Source organism: Bos indicus, chromosome 1, assembly GCF_029378745.1.
Source record: "Bos indicus isolate NIAB-ARS_2022 breed Sahiwal x Tharparkar chromosome 1, NIAB-ARS_B.indTharparkar_mat_pri_1.0, whole genome shotgun sequence".
Taxonomy (NCBI): domain Eukaryota; kingdom Metazoa; phylum Chordata; class Mammalia; order Artiodactyla; family Bovidae; genus Bos; species Bos indicus.
The window spans coordinates 37,968,396-37,986,772 of NC_091760.1; the positions used below are offsets into that span (position 1 = coordinate 37,968,396).

Genomic DNA, 18,377 nt, shown 5'->3' on the forward strand with positions numbered 1-18,377 from the left:
CCCCTGGAGAAGGAAAGAGCAACCCACTCCAGTCCCTTGTGGCTCAGCTGGTAAAGAATCTGCCTGCAATGTGGGAGACCTGGGTTCAATCCCTGGGTTGCGATGATCCCCTGGAGAAGGGAAAGGATATCCACTCCAGTATTCTGGTCTAGAGAATTCCATGCACTGTATAGTCCATGGGGTTTCAAAGAGTCGGACACGACTGAATGACTTTCACTTTCATTTTCCAGTATTCTTGCCTGGGAAATTTCATGGACAGAGAAGCCTGGTGGGCTACACTCCTTGGGGTTGCAAAGAGTCGGAAAGGACTGAAGCAACTTCGCAGGCACTAGAATGTAAGCTTCCTGAGGAGACAGATTTCTGACTATTTATTCACTGCACTTTATTGCAGTGAATAAAGAGTCAAAATATTTAGAGTCCCTAAACAGAGTCTCTAATAGAGGAAATAGAGTCCTAGTACATAACAAGTGTCTAATATGAGTCACATTAATCAAAGAAAGACTAGCTCCATCTTTCACTTTAGCAGCTTCATGATACCCAAACTCAGTCGATGTTTTTGTGTTTTTATGTCTTTTTACACATTGCTTCCCCTGCCCAGAATGTGTTATTTTTCCTCTTTCTAACCATCATCACCCTTTCTCACTAGTCAAAATTCCACTTGCATTTCAGTTTCTCACCTATATTCCAGCTCCTGCTTCTGTTCTCTTTCTCTGGTATCACATCAGCTGTTGCCATTCTTTGAGTGTGTGCGTGTGTTGCGGTCTCCACCCTTCTCCAAAGTCCTGCACTCCATCTATCATCAAGCCCTTTGGATCTACCACCAAAAGAGTTCCAGAATCTGTTCTCCCCTTTTTACCGATAATGTCTTACCCTCTGCCACTGTAATAACCTCCCGATGATCTCACATCATAGGTCTTTGATCTTTACAATGTATTTTTCACCCAGTAGCCCTATATATGTCAAATCATGTCACTCCTCTGTCCAAACCATACACTGAGTTCCTTCTTGTCTGACAATAAAATCCAAAGTCTCTCACATGGCCAACATGGACCTACTTGATTTTGTAGTCAACTTCCTCTCAGGTCTAAGGTTTCACCACTTCATTCCTGGATCACTCTGTTTCAGCCACAGTGGCCTCCTTGCCACGCTTTAATTATACCACCACCCTCAGTCTCACAGTTCGTATTCTTTCTGTTCTCTCAGTCTGCGATGTTGTATCTACGTGTATCTCTATGCCTGGTTACTCACTTCAAACAAGTGGCTACAAAAGTGAGAACTTACCTCTGGTTACCCGATTGAAATGTCATTTCGTCAAGCCGCCTATAGTCTTCCATTCTGTCTTTGTTTTTCTTTATAATAACTATTGTCAGCTTACCTTTCCTGTGTCTGTGTGATTATTTACTCTTTGTTTTCTTTCAAGGAGCGCCTAAGCTCCATTAAAACACTGATGACTTTACTGTTATTCTTCCCATGGAGAAGGTGGTCCCCAGGAAATAGAAGAGTGTCTGGCTCTCGGTGGATTTCTATTGAATAAATGAATGACTGTCTAACATTAAGCTTAAACAAACATATTTCCATTCTTATGATTAAGATTTATCAAGGTCAGGAAACCATGACTTCTGCACCATTATCATAATGGTAGTACTAGAAAACAAGTTTATAGCATGTATGTGCTTAATACATATTTGTTTTACTTAGTAGGTGACAACTATGTAAGCACTTATTAACTATCAATATAATCTGTCAAGAAACTAAGCAATACTGTAAGAAAGGTACTATTATCATCTCAATTTAGACATGACATAACAGACTTAACACAGTGACCAGTATGAACTAAAAGCATAATATGATAATAATAAATATTTTTGTTTTATTAAAACATGTCTATTAATATACAGATAGATCATATACTGTTCATTTAAAAAAATAGTGAAAGGAATTGAAGTCAATTGTCTAAAAATGTTACAGAACTATAGCACCTGGGAAAGTGTGGAATAATATTGGCAAAACTTTACTCCACATGGAATAGCATATTTATCATAGATAATAGACAGCAGGCTCATTTGCAATATAGTCAGTTGACTTTTGTCATTAATTATATTTATTGAATTTCGAAAGAGTAAAACAAATTACACTTGTCAGAAACTGTGGTGACCTTAAATAAATTTGAAAAATCTCTAGACTAGTGAAATAAGAATAGAAAATAGATAAAGCTTGAATTTAAAATACACTTCTATTATTTTATAAGAAAAAAATCCATATATCCCAATGACATTTTTTGTTAACTTTAGCAGAATAATAATATTTGTTTACTGCTCCCCAAGTGCCATGCACTGTTACAATTGTTTTAAAATGGATAGTCTACTTTTGTTCACATATCTAGAAAGAGTTTACTATGATGTTTCATATTTTAGAGTTGTGTGAATTTAATCATAGGCTCTTAAACCTCCTATTAACTAGCAAAGGTAGGCTTCAAACCTAAGGTCTGCCTGTATCTAGAGCTTAGACACTAACATAGCTGGCCTTCCTAAGATACTAAACGGATAAATGATTAAAAATGTTCCTATGAAACAGGATTGCCACCCAACAGCCAAAGACGTCTTTGCAGCTTTAAAATTGTTGCTATAAAGCAGCTTACATTTCAAAAAACTGCTTACATTTCAAAAAAAACACAATCACACATATTGTGTTAAAAAATAAACTGAGTTATCTGAAAATGTGTAAAACTTAGCATATGTTGCCCAGTGACACGAGTTAATTTCATTTCCGTCACTGGGAGTGCTCCACAGGTACATCATAAATTGCTATGAATTACCGTGTCTGTGACCCATTATCATAGCGGGAAATTACATGAATCTCACAACTGGTATGAAATGTACTGCTGTCACTGCTCTGCATTAATTTCTAAGTAGTTGGCCATTTGTAATAATTCTGTAAATGTCCATTTTAACTCAGTTTTCAGTCTAGACAAGTTAAGCCAATGTGCGCGGAATTTTACCCCACATTTTCAAGCAGTTATACTGAATTCTAAAATTACCTTTTTATTGGGCAATTTCATATTAAATATGTTTCCAAGAATTGGAAACATGATAGTCTCATTGTTTTACTCCCTGACATTAAAGGGCAAATTTAACCTATGAAAAGTGTAGTTATTTGACTATATAGCAACAGAAAGAGTGAAAAATTTCTGATAAATATAAACAATTTCCCCCAACTTTATGGAATAGATAAATAGTTAATTGATGATTTTTAAACTATTTTGCCTTTCTCTTTATGAAAGTAATTTTCGTATTAATGGTAAATTTTTTCATGGTTATACTTCTAAAAATAACATTTTGCAATTATGTTTCTTTTACATTATAAATAGAAATATTTCACCATTAACATCAAACCTCTACAGTTAAAATTTTACTTTTCCTGTCTTTCATTACATTGATATTTTTCCCCTCACAGGAAAAGTAAATTCAAATAGCAGGTTTAATTGAAAACTTTTGACAATGAAGAATGTAGATATGACCTTCCCATGGTATATTTTATATTTTAATGTATTATATCTTTTGCAAGCTTATTCTTCTGGCTAGAAATTCACTTTTTGATAGATCTTTAAGCATTTTGCATTATTTTGGAAAGGTTTTTTCATTGCCACCCACCATCTCTCAAACTTTAAGATTGTTTTCCATCTTTCAAAAAATTTTCATCATACATTTCAAAATCTTTATCATAAATCTACTAACACACATTTTGTAGAAATTCATTTCCTGATTCTTTTTTTTATTTTTATTTTTACAAAACGCTTATAAACATGGTATGTGTCTTATATTTAATTGGTTAAGGTCACTCTTTGACACATAGTTAACCAGAGTATTTATTTTTAAAAATCAATGCCTTCTGCGCCCCAAAGCATACTTCTATGCTTTGTTAGTTACATGAGTTTAACATTTAGTGCATCACGTGATATCTAATTTTAGTAAATCTGTATGAGGTATTTAGTTTTAGGCACAGAGTGAAATGCTTGGGGGGCTTCCCTTGTGGCTCAGCTGGTAAAGAAACCAGCTGCAATGCAGGAGACCTGGGTTCTTTCCCTGAGTTGGGAAGATGCCCTGGAGAAGAGAAAGGCTACCCACTCCAGTATTCTGGCCTGGAGAATTCCATGGGCTGTATAGTCCATGGGGTCACAAAGAGTCAGACACAACTGAGCAACTTTCACTTTCACTTAAATGTTTGGGAGGGAAAAATAAGTCAAACCAGAGACCATGAAGGCGAGAAAGAATAATGAGCAAAGAAATAAATGAAAATGCATATAACATACAAATGGATACAAAATAAAAATGGATATAACAATGGATTTAACATAAATACGGTATGTTCCTTAAGGACAGATACCTTTCCTATCTTCTTCATTACCATAGTATCAATATAGAGCTTGGTAGTAGTTATTCAATAAATATTGATTAGGTGTTCTTGAAATCAGATGTGTGGGATCTAATGAGAACACTATTTCACAAAAGAAAAATGAAAGAAACATTTATTTACATACATGTACCTTTAATTTTTTTTCTGTTGTTTGCAGTATTTCTGTACAAACAGAAATCTTTCTGAAACCTTTTAGTAGTCACAAAATTATAGTATAATGAGCTGTGTTCCTTTCTGCACGTGTAGCTGTATCCTATATAAATTCACAAGAAAAATATATGTCTTTATAATCTTTTGGGAAATGTTCAATGTTCATACATTCAGCAGAGGTCATCTTCAGAATTCTCTTCTGGAACTTGCAGAGGTCTTTCTGAAACCCCTCTTTCTCCTTCTCTTTGGAGAACCAACTCCCAGTCTGGAGCAAACCTTGTGCCTCTTTTCAGGAGTTTTTCATGGTAGCAAATGAAGTAAAGATATATCAGCTGACATTCCCAAATTTGCCCAGTCCTTTCTTTTTAAGTAACTGTCCGCATCCTGGCTGCTCAGTGCCCTAAATTCCAGTCATACTGGAACCCCACTCCTTACACAGGTTCTGTCCTCACGGGTCTTCCTGTTTGCTCACACTCTTTCTTTTAGTGAACCCTCCTATTTCCACCTGTAGAGATTCTAGTCATCCTACCTTTCCATTTCTTCTTTAGTGATTTTCCAGAACCCTCTTCCACCAGTAATCCTTTCTTTCCCCACAGCTCCTTGCAACACCTCAAATGGACCACATACCATCATCTGCCTTGTGTGATGCTCATGCCCTTCCTTCCAGCATCAATTTCTGGATAGCAAAAATCACATTTTACTTATCATTTTACTATCTACTGCTTCTAATCTTGGCTTTGCATATAGAAACATTCAATAAATGCATGTGGAATCAAATTAGACCACTATTATAGAGGTATCTTAAGAAATCACAAATCATTTCAGAAATCACAGTAGGAGATTACCAAATTATAGTGAACTCTAAAAACTGTAGTATTTCTAAAATCAGTTGTCTTGCATTCCACCAAGAGAGATATGTGACTGAAGGTAGCCCTCCCACACACAGTTTACATTTTTCTGTAATGCACACGTTTTGCATTTACCACCAGATGTGAAATAGAAGAGCAATATGATTAGACTTGTGTTGTTTATTATAATAATATCTTACAAATCTTTGTGGGAGGTAGAAGATGAGATTATTCAGGTTCTACATAAGGCACATCTGCTGCTGCTGCTGCTGCTAAGATGCTTCAGTCGTGTCCGACTCTGTGAGACCCCATAGACGGCAGCCCACCAGGCTCCTCCATCCCTGGGATTCTCCAGGCAAGAACACTGGAGTGGATTGCCATTTCTTTCTCCAACGCATGAAAGTGAAAAGTGAAAGTGAAGTCTCTCAGTCGTGTCCGACTCTTAGCAACCCCATGGACTGCAGCCTAACAGGCTCCTCTGTCCATGGGATTTTCCAAGCAAGAGTACTGGAGTGGGGTGCCATTGCCTTCTCTGAAGGCATATCTGGGCCTCGGAAAATCGGGCATCAACAACATATAGGATGAGGGCTGAGAAATAGGGCCTTCGATAGAAACAAAGGCAGGACTCTCTGGAAACATTAGACGTAGCAATGGTTTCTGAGGAGATTCAGAAGTCTTGGGAAGGAGAGGATAGAGAAAATTGAGAAAGTAGTATTGAAATATATACGCTACCATGTGTAAAATAGATGGCTAGTGGGAGACTACTGTATAACACAGGGCGCCCAGACTGGCACTTTGTGACAACCTAGAGGGGTGGGATGGGGGGAGAAGGGAGGCTCAAGAGGAAGGGGATATATAATTGTGACTGTTTCACATTGATGTACTGAGGTCCGTCTAGTCAAAGCTATGGTTTTTCCAGTAGTCATGTATGGATGTGAGAGGTGTACTATAAAGAAAGCTGAGCGCCGAAGAATTGATGCTTTTGAACTGTGGTGTTGGAGAAGACTCTTGAGAGTCCCTTGGACTGCAAAGAGATTCAACCAGTCCATCCTAAAGGAAATTAGTCCTAAATATTCATTGCAAGGACTGACACTGAAGCTGAAACTACAATTCTTTGGCCACCAGATGTGAAGAACTGACTCATTTGAAAAGACCCTGATGCTGGGAAAGACTGAAGGCAGGAGAAGAAGGGGATGACAGAGGATGAGATGATTGGATGGCATCACCGACTCAGTGGACATGGGTTTGAGTAAACTCTGGGAGTTGGTGAAGGACAGGGAGCCCTGGCGTGCTGCAGTCCATGGGTTCGCAGGATCGGACACGACTGCGCGACTGAACTGAATTGAACTGCAGAAACCAACATAACACTGTAAAGCAATTATCCTCCAATGTATAAAATAAGGAAGTCTTGGAAACTGATAGTGGAATATGCTGTCAGGTGAAGTTGAGGGCAAAAGTTGCCCAGAGGACATAGAACATTGGTTCCCAACCTTAGGGAGTCACCTACTCACATCCAAATCTCCTAGGTAATGTAAAATGAAATATTTTGGATAGACATCTGTGAAGTAGTATTTTTTAAAAGGTCTCCTGTTAATGCTTAGCCAAAAATAAGAACCTTTGATGTAAGGAAATTAGACAGACTAGTCAGAATTATGGGATGTTTTTCCACAGATGCAAAGATATGGCAACAGCTCTGAGATCTCAGTAAAGTACCACTAAACCAACCCCAACTTAGGGGAGAATTACTAAAATCGAAGGCCTAGAATGGTGAAGCTGAGGCTGCCCTTGTTCTTGCCTCAGTCTAAGGGTATCAGGAACTGAGAAATCCTGAGACTGAAGATGAAAGTATTTGTGACTGTAAAATGCTGAGTAAAGACAGAGAATCCAAAGTAGGTGCTGATGGGGACCAAAGGACCCCCACACATGCTCAAACTTTCAGAAGACATTGCCTTGAATAGCCAGCATCTTGTTCTAACTACAGAATGTACCAGGGCCTACCCTATACCCAAACAGAGATGATACATTTTCCTGGTCCTAACTCTTTCTCTTATCCTCTGAAGTCAGTTCAGTCACTCAGTTATGTCTGACTCTTTGTGACCCCATGGACTGCAGGCTTCCCTGTCCATCACCAAATCCCAGAGCTTGCTCAAACTCATGCCCATCCAGTTGGTGATGCCATCCAACCATCTTGTCCTCTGTTGTTCCCTTCTACTCCTGCCTTCAATCTTTTCCAGCACCAGGGTCTTCTCCAATCAGTCAGTTCTTTGCATCAGGCAGACAAAGTATTGGGGTTTCAGCTTTAGCATCAGTCCCTCCAATGAATATTTAGGACTGATTTCCTTTAGGATAGACTGGTTGGATCTCCTTGCAGTCCAAGGAACTCTAAAGAGTCTTCTCCAACACCACAGTCCAAAAGCATCAGTTATTCTGCTCTCGGCTTTCTTTATGGTCCAACTCTCTCATCCATACATGACTACTGGAAAAACCACAGCTTTGACTGGATGGACCTTTGTCAGCAAAGGAATATCTCTGCTTTTTAATATGGCTTTCCTCAATAATAATAATAATCTCTGGTCTTTCTTTCCCTTCCTGGTTTTCCATCTCTTTTCTCTATACTGTATCCAAACTGAGACATTGTCCTCTCTATTTTCAACAAGATATTTGTAATATCATTATCAAACTTCTGCTAATTACTTAGGAGGTAAAGGTGGGTGGGAGGATGGATAGTAGTCATTATTGTTAAGATTACTGGACATGCCATCTCAGGCATGTAACTTCTGGCTATCATTATCTTTAGACTTTGGCCTGCATCTTGTTGCTGATGCTGGATTTTCAATATCAAATCCCCATCTTCTCTCTCCTCAGTCCTCTGGTTATAAATGTATTCCTCTGATTTGACCCCAAATCATCATCACCAACAAAGCCCCCCAAACCCCCAAATTCTGTTTCTCATTTGTCTCAACTCTTTTATTTTACTCTACTTTTTAATATAATATTATTACAAGTATGTGTGTGTGTGTGTGTGTGTGTGTATACTTTTGAGGCCTATTGGCTAAGAAAATTCTATTTAATAATATATGGAAATATAGTGAGTTTGTTACATACATCTGGGTCTGAAACTTGCCAGTGACATCTTCCTGTAAGTGGTTATGCATTGCCAAGCTTATGCTGATGTGTGATAAATGTTCAAATATTTCTAGGATGAAAACTACGTTTTGAAACAGCTATGATATGTGCAAAGGGAAAAACATGTAAGAGTAGAAACAGGAGAGGAGAAAGAATGACACGAATCAACTTCAATATCACTTACAGTTATTAAGAGGGCTTCCCTGATAGCTCAGTTGGTAAAGAATCCACCTGCAATGTGGGAGACCTGGGTTCTATCCCCGCATTGGGAAGATCCCCTGGAGAAGGGAACAGCTACCCACTCCAGTATTCTGGCCTGGAGAATTCCATGGACTGTATAATCCATAGGGTTGCAAAGAGTAATGAACACTGCTTTTGAAACAGCTATGATATGTGCAAAAGGAAAAACATGTAAGAGTAGAAACAGGAGAGGAGAAAGAATGACATGAATCAACTTCAATATCACTTACAAGTTATTAAGAGGACTTCCCTGGTGGCTTAGAGGGTAAAGCATCAGCCTGCAATGCAGGAGACCCAGGTTCGATCCCTGGATCAGGAAGAACCCCTGGAGAAGGAAATGGAAACCCACTCCAGTACTCTTGCCTGGAAAACTCCATAGATGGAGGAGCCTGGTAGGCTACAGTCCATAAGACCACAAAGAGTCGGACATGACTGAATGACTTCACTTTCACAGTTATTAAGGGCAGCATTAGTCACATTAGCATTTTCTAAAGTGCAGAACTATGTGCTTTTTATTCACCATTGAAATATAAATGTAGTATTACAAACATAAGAATATTGGTATATTTTCTTTTTTAATATCATCTGCAAATTTCTAAGAAGTGATTTAAACCTTATAAAGTAAATCACGAAGTTGTTTCTCACTTTCTAAATATTTAAGTTAGTCTATGCACTAGCTGTATCCCATGTTCTCCCTCTTTTAAAGAAAATGTAAACACTTTCCTCCTACTCTCTATTAGCAAGTAGCAAAAAATGTATCCAAGAGAGTAATTAATGTTAACAATGAGTATAAATCCTTTATTACTATAATTGGGGCTCATTAAAATGAGAGTTATTAGGTTAAATGCTGATTAATTGTTAAAAATATGTTTTCCCTCAAAATATATATTTGACTCAGTAACAAGAAGCTGTGCTATCTAAAAAATATAAATTGAATCACATCTTACACTGTATTTTGTTGATAAGGAGGCTCATTGTGCTAATGTTACAGGGAATAGAATTCTGAATCATGCTTCTAGGGAAAAGAAGTCTGGGCAAATGTTTTTCTTATAGTTGTAATAATCTGGAAAAAGAAAAAAAAAAAAAAAAAGAAATTCAATTCCGGTCTCTGTGGTCTAATGATAAAAGCTTATATAGTAAGAATATGGGAGCCAGGCTATTCCTGGAATTATTGATTTTGAAGAATTTAAGCTTTAGAAAGAATTTGCATTCTTACTAGTCACTAGTTCTGTGTCTGTGTTATTAGTTCTGTTCTTACTAGTTCTGTGTCCCTTTCTGCTGGACAGTGTTACTGCTGGACATCCCTTGAAGAGATTCTTCCTTAAGGATTAGAAAAATGAAGCAATAAATGCTTTGTACCTCCCAATTTTATATGTCACTAATTCTAAATCACCCACTTTCTTTGTTCACATTGGCCTTAGCACAATGACTATGATAGTACATAATCTCTAATAATTTATGAATGTACACATTAGTTCTTGGAGTATGAAGATTGGGTAAATATGAGTATCCTTTTAATTTATAAAATGTAAGAATTACAACAGCACTTTAATCATTTCTGTTGCTGCTGTTGCAAAACTGCTTTTTTAGGAATTTTATTTCCACTCTCTAGTCCTCAGCAATTTCCTAGGTGGCTCAGTGATAAAGAATCTGCCTACCAAGCAGCAGACGTGAGTTTGATCCCTGGATCCAGAAAATCCCCTGGAGGAGGAAATGGCCACCCACTCCAGTATTCTTACTTGAGAAGTCCCATGGACAGAGGAGTCTGGGTGGCTACATACAATCTATGGGGTCGCAAAAGGACAGGACTGAGCAACTAAACAAGTCCTCAGCAGACACTAGAGTCAGAGATCTGCTGTTTTTTTGCAAGTGGTCTGAGATGGCAAGTCACCATCACTTACAGGCAATTTGGTTTTCATTACAAATTAATGAAGTGATAATTGCTCTCTGCAACCTTTTTATGCACAGAGCATGCTGGTGCTGTTTGCATTATCTTCTTGCAATTTGTACCTCTGCATTCAAGGGCTTGTGATAGCTTGCCAAATTAGCATTCAAAGGAAAATGTTAGACTACATTGATATCTCCATAATTAAAATCATATTTTACATCAAATTGTGAAAATCTTTACATGGTGTCATTTCTGTGTCATTTCTATTTGGTGTCTAACAAAATGCTGTCCAGAGCAGGAGAAAATTGCAACTGATTCATCAAATTACAAACTTATCTATTCTGATAAGAAAATTCTGACCTAAAATTTTTGAAGTCAGTTGGCTAATTTTTAAATAGGCCTTATCATCTAACGTTCTGTAAAATGCCCACAGAAAGCATTTATTCTCTAGAGTTTTTGTTAGCTCTATACTTTACAATGCCATCATAGAATCAATGTAATATTAATAGAAAAGATGCAACATAATAATACTATTTAAGATTACAATTTTTTTTTTTGAGCTTCAACTCAGTTCACAGGTTTTAAATTTTCTGATATTAAAGTTATACATTAATTTTGGTTTTGAATGTGACTTTATTTTTATAGGCACCTCAGTGTAAAATCCTCAGAAATGAGACTCTGATATATACTTTTGTTCTTAAAAGCTCTCCATATAATATATTTATACAGTGGTTGTTTGAAAATGATAAATTGGTGATTATTAAAAATACATTATGCGTATTTTCTTGTATATTATTCTAGGGTTTTCTAAAATAACAAAATGGGTTCCTTTGTTGGATGTTAGGCATGACAATAAAGACAAGCCAATTTTGTCTCCAGAAAATGAATGCTTCTCATATATTCCAGACCCTGAATGATCCAAGTTACTGAAATAAGTGGTGCTGTTTAATTATTTGCTTTTGGTTTGTTCTTAGATTGGTAGGAGAACTAAGGAGACTAAAGAGTTTTAAAACTGTGTTTCTCACATTGGTAGTGGGGCAGGGTGCAGCTTGGATTTGATAATTCAAACACTCTAATGTAAATAATTATTTTTTTGGCTAATGAGGTTCAAAGGCCAGATAAATGCCATATTTCTTTACTTTTGGTTATTGTGAATTAAAAAAAATAGCATTTTTATCTTACTTTGTAACTAGAAGTTGTGGATTGGAATTCCTATGTGTATTTAATAAATATAAGTAGAAAATACATTAAAATATTTTAAATGCCATTGATTTAGTTAAAATTTATTTAAAACTTATTCCTTATGAAAATAAGTAATTCTTTTAATGGAGAAGATTTTAGGAACCCATTTATAATGGGCATCACAAGGATTTCATTTATTTATTTACAAAGTTAAAACATATTATCTAATATGAACTTTATTATTTCCTTGAGTTTACTAAATATATTATAAAAAACATAATTTTTATGCATTGTATTCATCTTTTATTCCTAAAAAGTGAAGTTGTGTGAAGTTATAAAGGATATAAAGAGCTCTAAAATCTAACAAATGTATATGAAACAATGTTAAACTAATCTAATAATGTATCATGAATTAAATCTAACACTGAAAAAGATATTTAATAAATGTTATACGAAACAAAGTGTCTTAAGCACGTTAAGGTTATGGGGAGGCATCACAGAGAAATGAGCAAAGACCAGTGCTCTTTTTTTATCCCATAACAAAAGAAGATCCAACATTTCTTTTGAAAACATAAAAAAGAGTTCACAGAGACAAGAAAAGCAGGTGCATAAGTGAAACTTATAATTCTCTAATCTCAATTCAAACTTTTAGAAAAAAATAAATGTAAGTTGGGAATAGTTTTTGGAAAAGCACAAATGCCAAACTGAAGAGTCTGAAGTTCTTACATGAGTAACGGGGAGGCCATAGAAGATTCGAACTCTAATATGACATGGAAAATGGTGTATTTTCCTAGCAGCAATAAGATAACTGGGCATGGTGTAAACAGAGTGTAGACACAGGCGTAATAGTTAGAAACAGAAAGCGTCTCAAAACCTGTATAAGGATCAAAGAAGCAGTGCTTAACTTTTCTAAAAAGTCTTGAAACTTTTTGAGTGTATTAACAATGAAAAAAAGTTTTATTACCATCATAGCCCAAACTGCTATAACAACAACTTAAGTAGCCGATTTCTTGCATGTGGAAAATTTAACATGGATAAAAGACATTAAGAATTGAAATGTTCACTATACTTAAATCTTCGGTTCTACGTGTATAACTATTTGTTGGATTTTGGGGAGATGGGAAGGAGACATGTTCATGTTTTTACTTCAGAAATTCAAAGTTCTCCATCATATATTTCTTGAAATGACCAAGTATGTTAGTAATGTCATGCATAAAGATACCTGGTAATGAAATAATTTAGATTCACTTTCTTTGTGATATACTGATTTTACCAAAGTCTGGCCCAAATTGGGGAAAGTTTAATAAAGATAAATGCTAGGCAGTGGTATTTTTCTTTTTCTTTTAAAAGAGCAAACCAAAAAAAAAAAAAAATCCCCTAAAATATACAACAAAATAATTTTTATCATGTCATTAGAGATGACTGATTTGACATTTTTATCCTAGGATGTTTGTCTAGGTCCAATCAATTTCTAAGCAACTTCTTCCTGAATATCACACAAACTCAAATAAAATTCAAATGTGTTCATCAAAATTTTGAATTATTTTGTGTCAAAGAACTCAGAGAACCTTGTAAATAATAAAATCTGCAAACAAGAATGTTACAGAATTGCTGCGCATCTTGATCTTTAATGAGCAACAGTGAAATTTCTGCTTGTTTTGTATTTCCTGTGATACCATTAACACCTTCATCTTGTAGTCACAATTATTCATCATGCTTAATTCATTAATTCTGCCTTTCTTTTTTCCTTCTTCTTTCATTCTTCAAGTGGGAAGAAATCAGTGGTGTTGATGAACATTACACACCCATCCGGACTTACCAGGTGTGCAATGTCATGGATCATAGTCAAAATAATTGGCTGAGGACAAACTGGATCCCCAGGAACTCAGCTCAGAAGATCTATGTGGAGCTAAAGTTCACTCTCCGGGACTGCAATAGCATTCCATTGGTTTTGGGAACTTGCAAGGAGACTTTCAATCTGTACTACATGGAGTCTGATGATGATCATGGAGTCAAATTCCGAGAACATCAGTTTACAAAGATTGACACCATTGCAGCTGATGAAAGTTTCACGCAAATGGATCTGGGGGACCGTATTCTTAAACTCAACACTGAGGTTAGAGAAGTAGGTCCTGTCAACAAAAAGGGATTTTATTTGGCTTTTCAAGATGTTGGTGCTTGTGTTGCCTTAGTGTCTGTGAGAGTGTACTTCAAAAAGTGCCCGTTTACAGTGAAGAATCTGGCTATGTTTCCAGACACAGTACCAATGGATTCCCAATCTCTGGTGGAAGTTAGAGGTTCTTGTGTTAACAATTCTAAGGAGGAAGATCCTCCTAGGATGTACTGCAGTACAGAAGGTGAATGGCTTGTACCCATTGGCAAGTGCTCCTGCAATGCTGGCTATGAAGAAAGAGGTTTCATGTGTCAAGGTAAGAGTCCTTCTCTATTGTCCCTAGAGTGGTACTTCTTACTTGTGAGTTTATGGTAGAGTAATTGAAATAAATGAAACCAGCCCGAATTCACTTAGCAGCAAAATGTGACTCAAACTAAATAGAGACTATTTATAGATGAAATTTATCCCACTTGATGTGTTAATTCATAATTTTTGTACAAATACTAGCATATTTGATTATGTGGTGCTAGCCTACATACTACTAGACCAATTGAAGGGGGGGCGGGAATCGCTGTCTCTTTTATGTAGAGGGAAGAAATAGCATTGGAACTAAGCTAATCTGATTCTAACAGAATTAGATTCTCCACTGACTATTTATGGTTGTGCTCATCAATCTCATAGTAATACATAATTCATTACTATAAAATATATTAATAGTGTCTCTTCAGTGATCTGTGCATAAAATATGGATTTACTTATAAAACATTAGTGTTTTAATAAAAAATATTTTATTTAAAAATCCAGGGTTGATGCTTCAGTTTTTGGTATACAGAGGAATAATTTAAATTATTTAAAATTTTGATCATGGTAAGTAAAATCAAATAAAAGATCATCTTTTCCACAAAAGATTATATTAGATGATAAATTCCACTCAATCCCAAAGTTTGTTATTTAGCATTAGCCAAGGTTTAGTGTTTAAGAACACACAAAAATTATCTTTAAAATTTAAATGTTTCAGTACATGAGAGAATTTAAATATATAGTCTTTGGAATCTAGTCTGTTTTAATACCTTTTTGTTGCTATTAACTTAATCAAAAGAATTGAGTTTGTATTCTACTTGTGGCCATTTAGTAAGTCTCAAGTCCATGTGAAAGAGATGAATCTACTTTATATATAAACTGACCTTTCTCAGAATCTGAACAGGACATAGCATTTTGCTTTTAACTATAGATAGTTTGGCACCCAACTCCAGTACTTTTGCCTGGAAAATCCCATGGACGGAGGAGCCTGGTGGGCTGTAGTCCATGGGGTTGCTAGAGTCGGACACGACTGAACGACTTCACTTTCACTTTTCACTTTCATGCATTGGAGAAGGAAATGGCAACCCACTCCAGTGTTCTTGCCTGGAGAATCCCAAGGACAGGGGAGCATAGACAGGCTGCTGTCTATGGGGTCGCACAGAGTCGGACATGACAGAAGTGACTTAGCAGCAGCAGCAGCATAGATAGTTTATAGATTTTTTTTTTTAATGACAGGAAATGATACACCCTAGTCTGATACTTCTCCATGTTATTTAGATCCTTGGCAAGAGATATCAGAATACTGTTACTAAATATGGTTTTGAAAATTCTAAACTGGAAACAACATACTAGCTACTACTTGCTTAGAGAGAAGTCTCAGTAACCTTTATATTCCGCTTTGAATTGTATTTTATCACTGTGGTACTGTTTGTGTTATCTTTGTGGGATTTATTTTAAATAAAATAATAAAAGCTTAATCAGGGAGCCTCTAAGGAGCAAATGGCAACCCACTACAGTATACTTGCTGAGAAAATCCTATGGACAGAGGAGCCTCATGGGCTATGTTCCGTGGGGTCACAAAGAGTTGGACGCAACTGAGCGACTGAGTACAGATGAGGAAAAATTGAAAAACTGATTGTTTCCTCCAGTTTGTTTTCTACTGACAGTCTCTGATATCCACACCAAGAAAGAAATAGATGTGTTTCTGTCTCAATATCATCAGTATGCGCCGAACTATCTCACACATTTTTTTCCACTGAGCAAGAACCTAATAATTGTTTAGATTTTAAATAATTTTTATATGATGCTTTGTGTCTTATTTAAAAATATAATAGAAAAATGTGTCAGCCAGATAAATAGGATCACATAAAATGTTAATATAAATAAATAAAACATGCACATAATTAACCAATATTACATGCTGCCTTGAGACAAACTTTAGTAGAAGAATTAGTGAGAAGTACTCACCTCCTGAGTAGGTGAAGTACTCAAACTCATGTCCATTGAGTCGGTGATGCCATCCACCATCTCATACTCTGTCGTCCCTTTCCCCAATGGGTCAGTTCTTCATATCGGATGGCCAAAGAATTGGAGTTTCAGCTTCACCATCATTCCTTCCAATGAATATTCAGGACTGATTTCCTTTAGGATGGACTGATTTGATCTCCTTGCTGTCCAAGGGACTCTCAAGAGTCTTCTCCAACACCACAGTTCAAAAGCATCAATTCTTCAGTGCTCAATTTTCTTTATAGTCCAACTCTCACATCCATACATGACTACTGGAAAAAACATAGCTTTGACTAGATGGACCTTTGTTGGCAAAGCAATGTCTCTGCTTTTTAATATGCTCTCTAGGTTGGTCATACCTTTTCTTCTAAGGAGCAAGTGTCTTTTAATTTCATGGCTGCAGTCACCATCTGCAGTGATTTTGGAGTCCCCCAAAATAAAGTCAGCCACTGTTTCCACTGTTTCCCCATCTATTTGCCATGCAGTGATGGGACCAGATGCCATGATCTTAGTTTTCTGAATATTGAGTTTTAAGCCAACTTTTTCACTCTCCTCTTTCACTTTCATAAAGAGGCTCTCTAGTTTTACTTTGCTTTCTGCCATAAGGGTGGTGTCATCTGTATCTGAGGTTATTGATATTTCTCCCGGCAATCTTGATTCCAGCTTGTGCTTTATCCAGCCCAGCATTTCTCATGATGTATTCTGCATATAAGTTAAATAAGCAGGGTGACAATATACAACCTTGATGTACTCCTTTCCCTATTTGGCTTCCTCCTATTTCATAGTAAAAGTAATACTGTATATTCCAATTATTAGAAGATGTGTCAAGGTATTCTACTTCATGCTGATTTACATGTAGTGTTGAATCTAAATCAACTGTGTATTAGCAATTTTTTTTAATATGTCAGTTTAAATGCATAGTCTACTATGTCTTAAATATCTAATACACAACCACTTAATTTACAGCCTGTAATACAATAGGCCAGCATGGCTTGAGGCTTGTAATTTTGCTTTTGTTGTCAGTGGTGGTGCTGGTGTTTGTTATGGTTTCCTTTTTTTTTTTTTTTTAATTTTATTTTATTTTTAAACTTTATGTAATTGTATTAGTTTTGCCAAACATCAAAATGAATCCTTCACAGGTATACATGTGCTCTCCTTTTTTAATTTTAAAAATCTGCTTGGTTTTTAAGCTTGGGAACTAGTCAGGATCGTTTGCTATGACTCACAAATCATTGTTTATCAGCAGGGCTTCAATTCAGGCACACAAAGGAATGGTATTACTTAGAATAGATATAGATGAAAAGATAACTAAATACATTTCATGAGCTTATTTTTTTGTTTTGTTTTGTTTCATTTTACAGAAGGATGGAACAATACCTTGACATACATATGTGGCTAGATTTTAAACACCTCAAGGTAATTTTATAACACAGTGATCAGCAAACAGAGGTTTACAGTTTTCTAAAACAGAGGAAAATAAGACTCAGTCACTTTATTTCAAGAAATATTTACAGAGAATCTACTTAATTATAAGAGGTATAGTAAGAATGCAAAGAATTTTTTAAAATATGCATTAAGCCCTTATTGGATGCCAGAAACTGTGCTCATTTGCTAAGTTATGTCCATGAGTTATCTTATTTATCTCTCAAAATAGCCTATGAGTACATCCTATTATTAGCTCCATTTTTTAAATGAGGAAATTACCGCGGGCGCCGCTCCGGCCGACTTGCGTCCCCTCCGCCACCTGGGCCGCCCGCAGGCCGGCGACGGAGGCCCGGGAGCCATGGGCGACTGGGGCTTCCTTGAAAAAAAAAAAAATAATAATAATAATAAAAATTAAAAAAAAGTTTTGCAAGATTAAATATCTTGCCTTAGGTCCTTTAGGAATGTTGAACTTGAGATCTGAAGCCAGGCAGTCTGATTCTGAATGTGGCAGTTGAAACGTCAACCCACACTACTTTCCCATTTTTCAGTCCAATTGTGGCAGAGACCAGGAAACCCCACAAGGACACGTATTCTACTGAAGTTAGAGTATATTAAAGGATGAGTAGGACCATAGGCAACTGGCACAAAGTAACCAAGAATCTGTCAATATAAGGTCCATCTATTT

At 36.3% G+C, this 18,377-nt stretch overlaps 1 protein-coding gene across 2 annotated transcripts in view; it reads left to right on the forward strand.

The window, feature by feature from the left end:
* The window catches only part of EPHA3 (EPH receptor A3), a 405,754-nt gene that overhangs the window by 108,139 nt on the left and 279,238 nt on the right, over positions 1 to 18,377 (forward strand). For both annotated transcript variants that reach the window (XM_019965680.2, XM_019965731.2), the window contains exon 3: positions 13,616 to 14,276. In XM_019965680.2, coding sequence (XP_019821239.1) covers positions 13,616 to 14,276 — 661 coding nt within the window. The remainder of the gene's footprint in view (positions 1 to 13,615; positions 14,277 to 18,377) is intronic.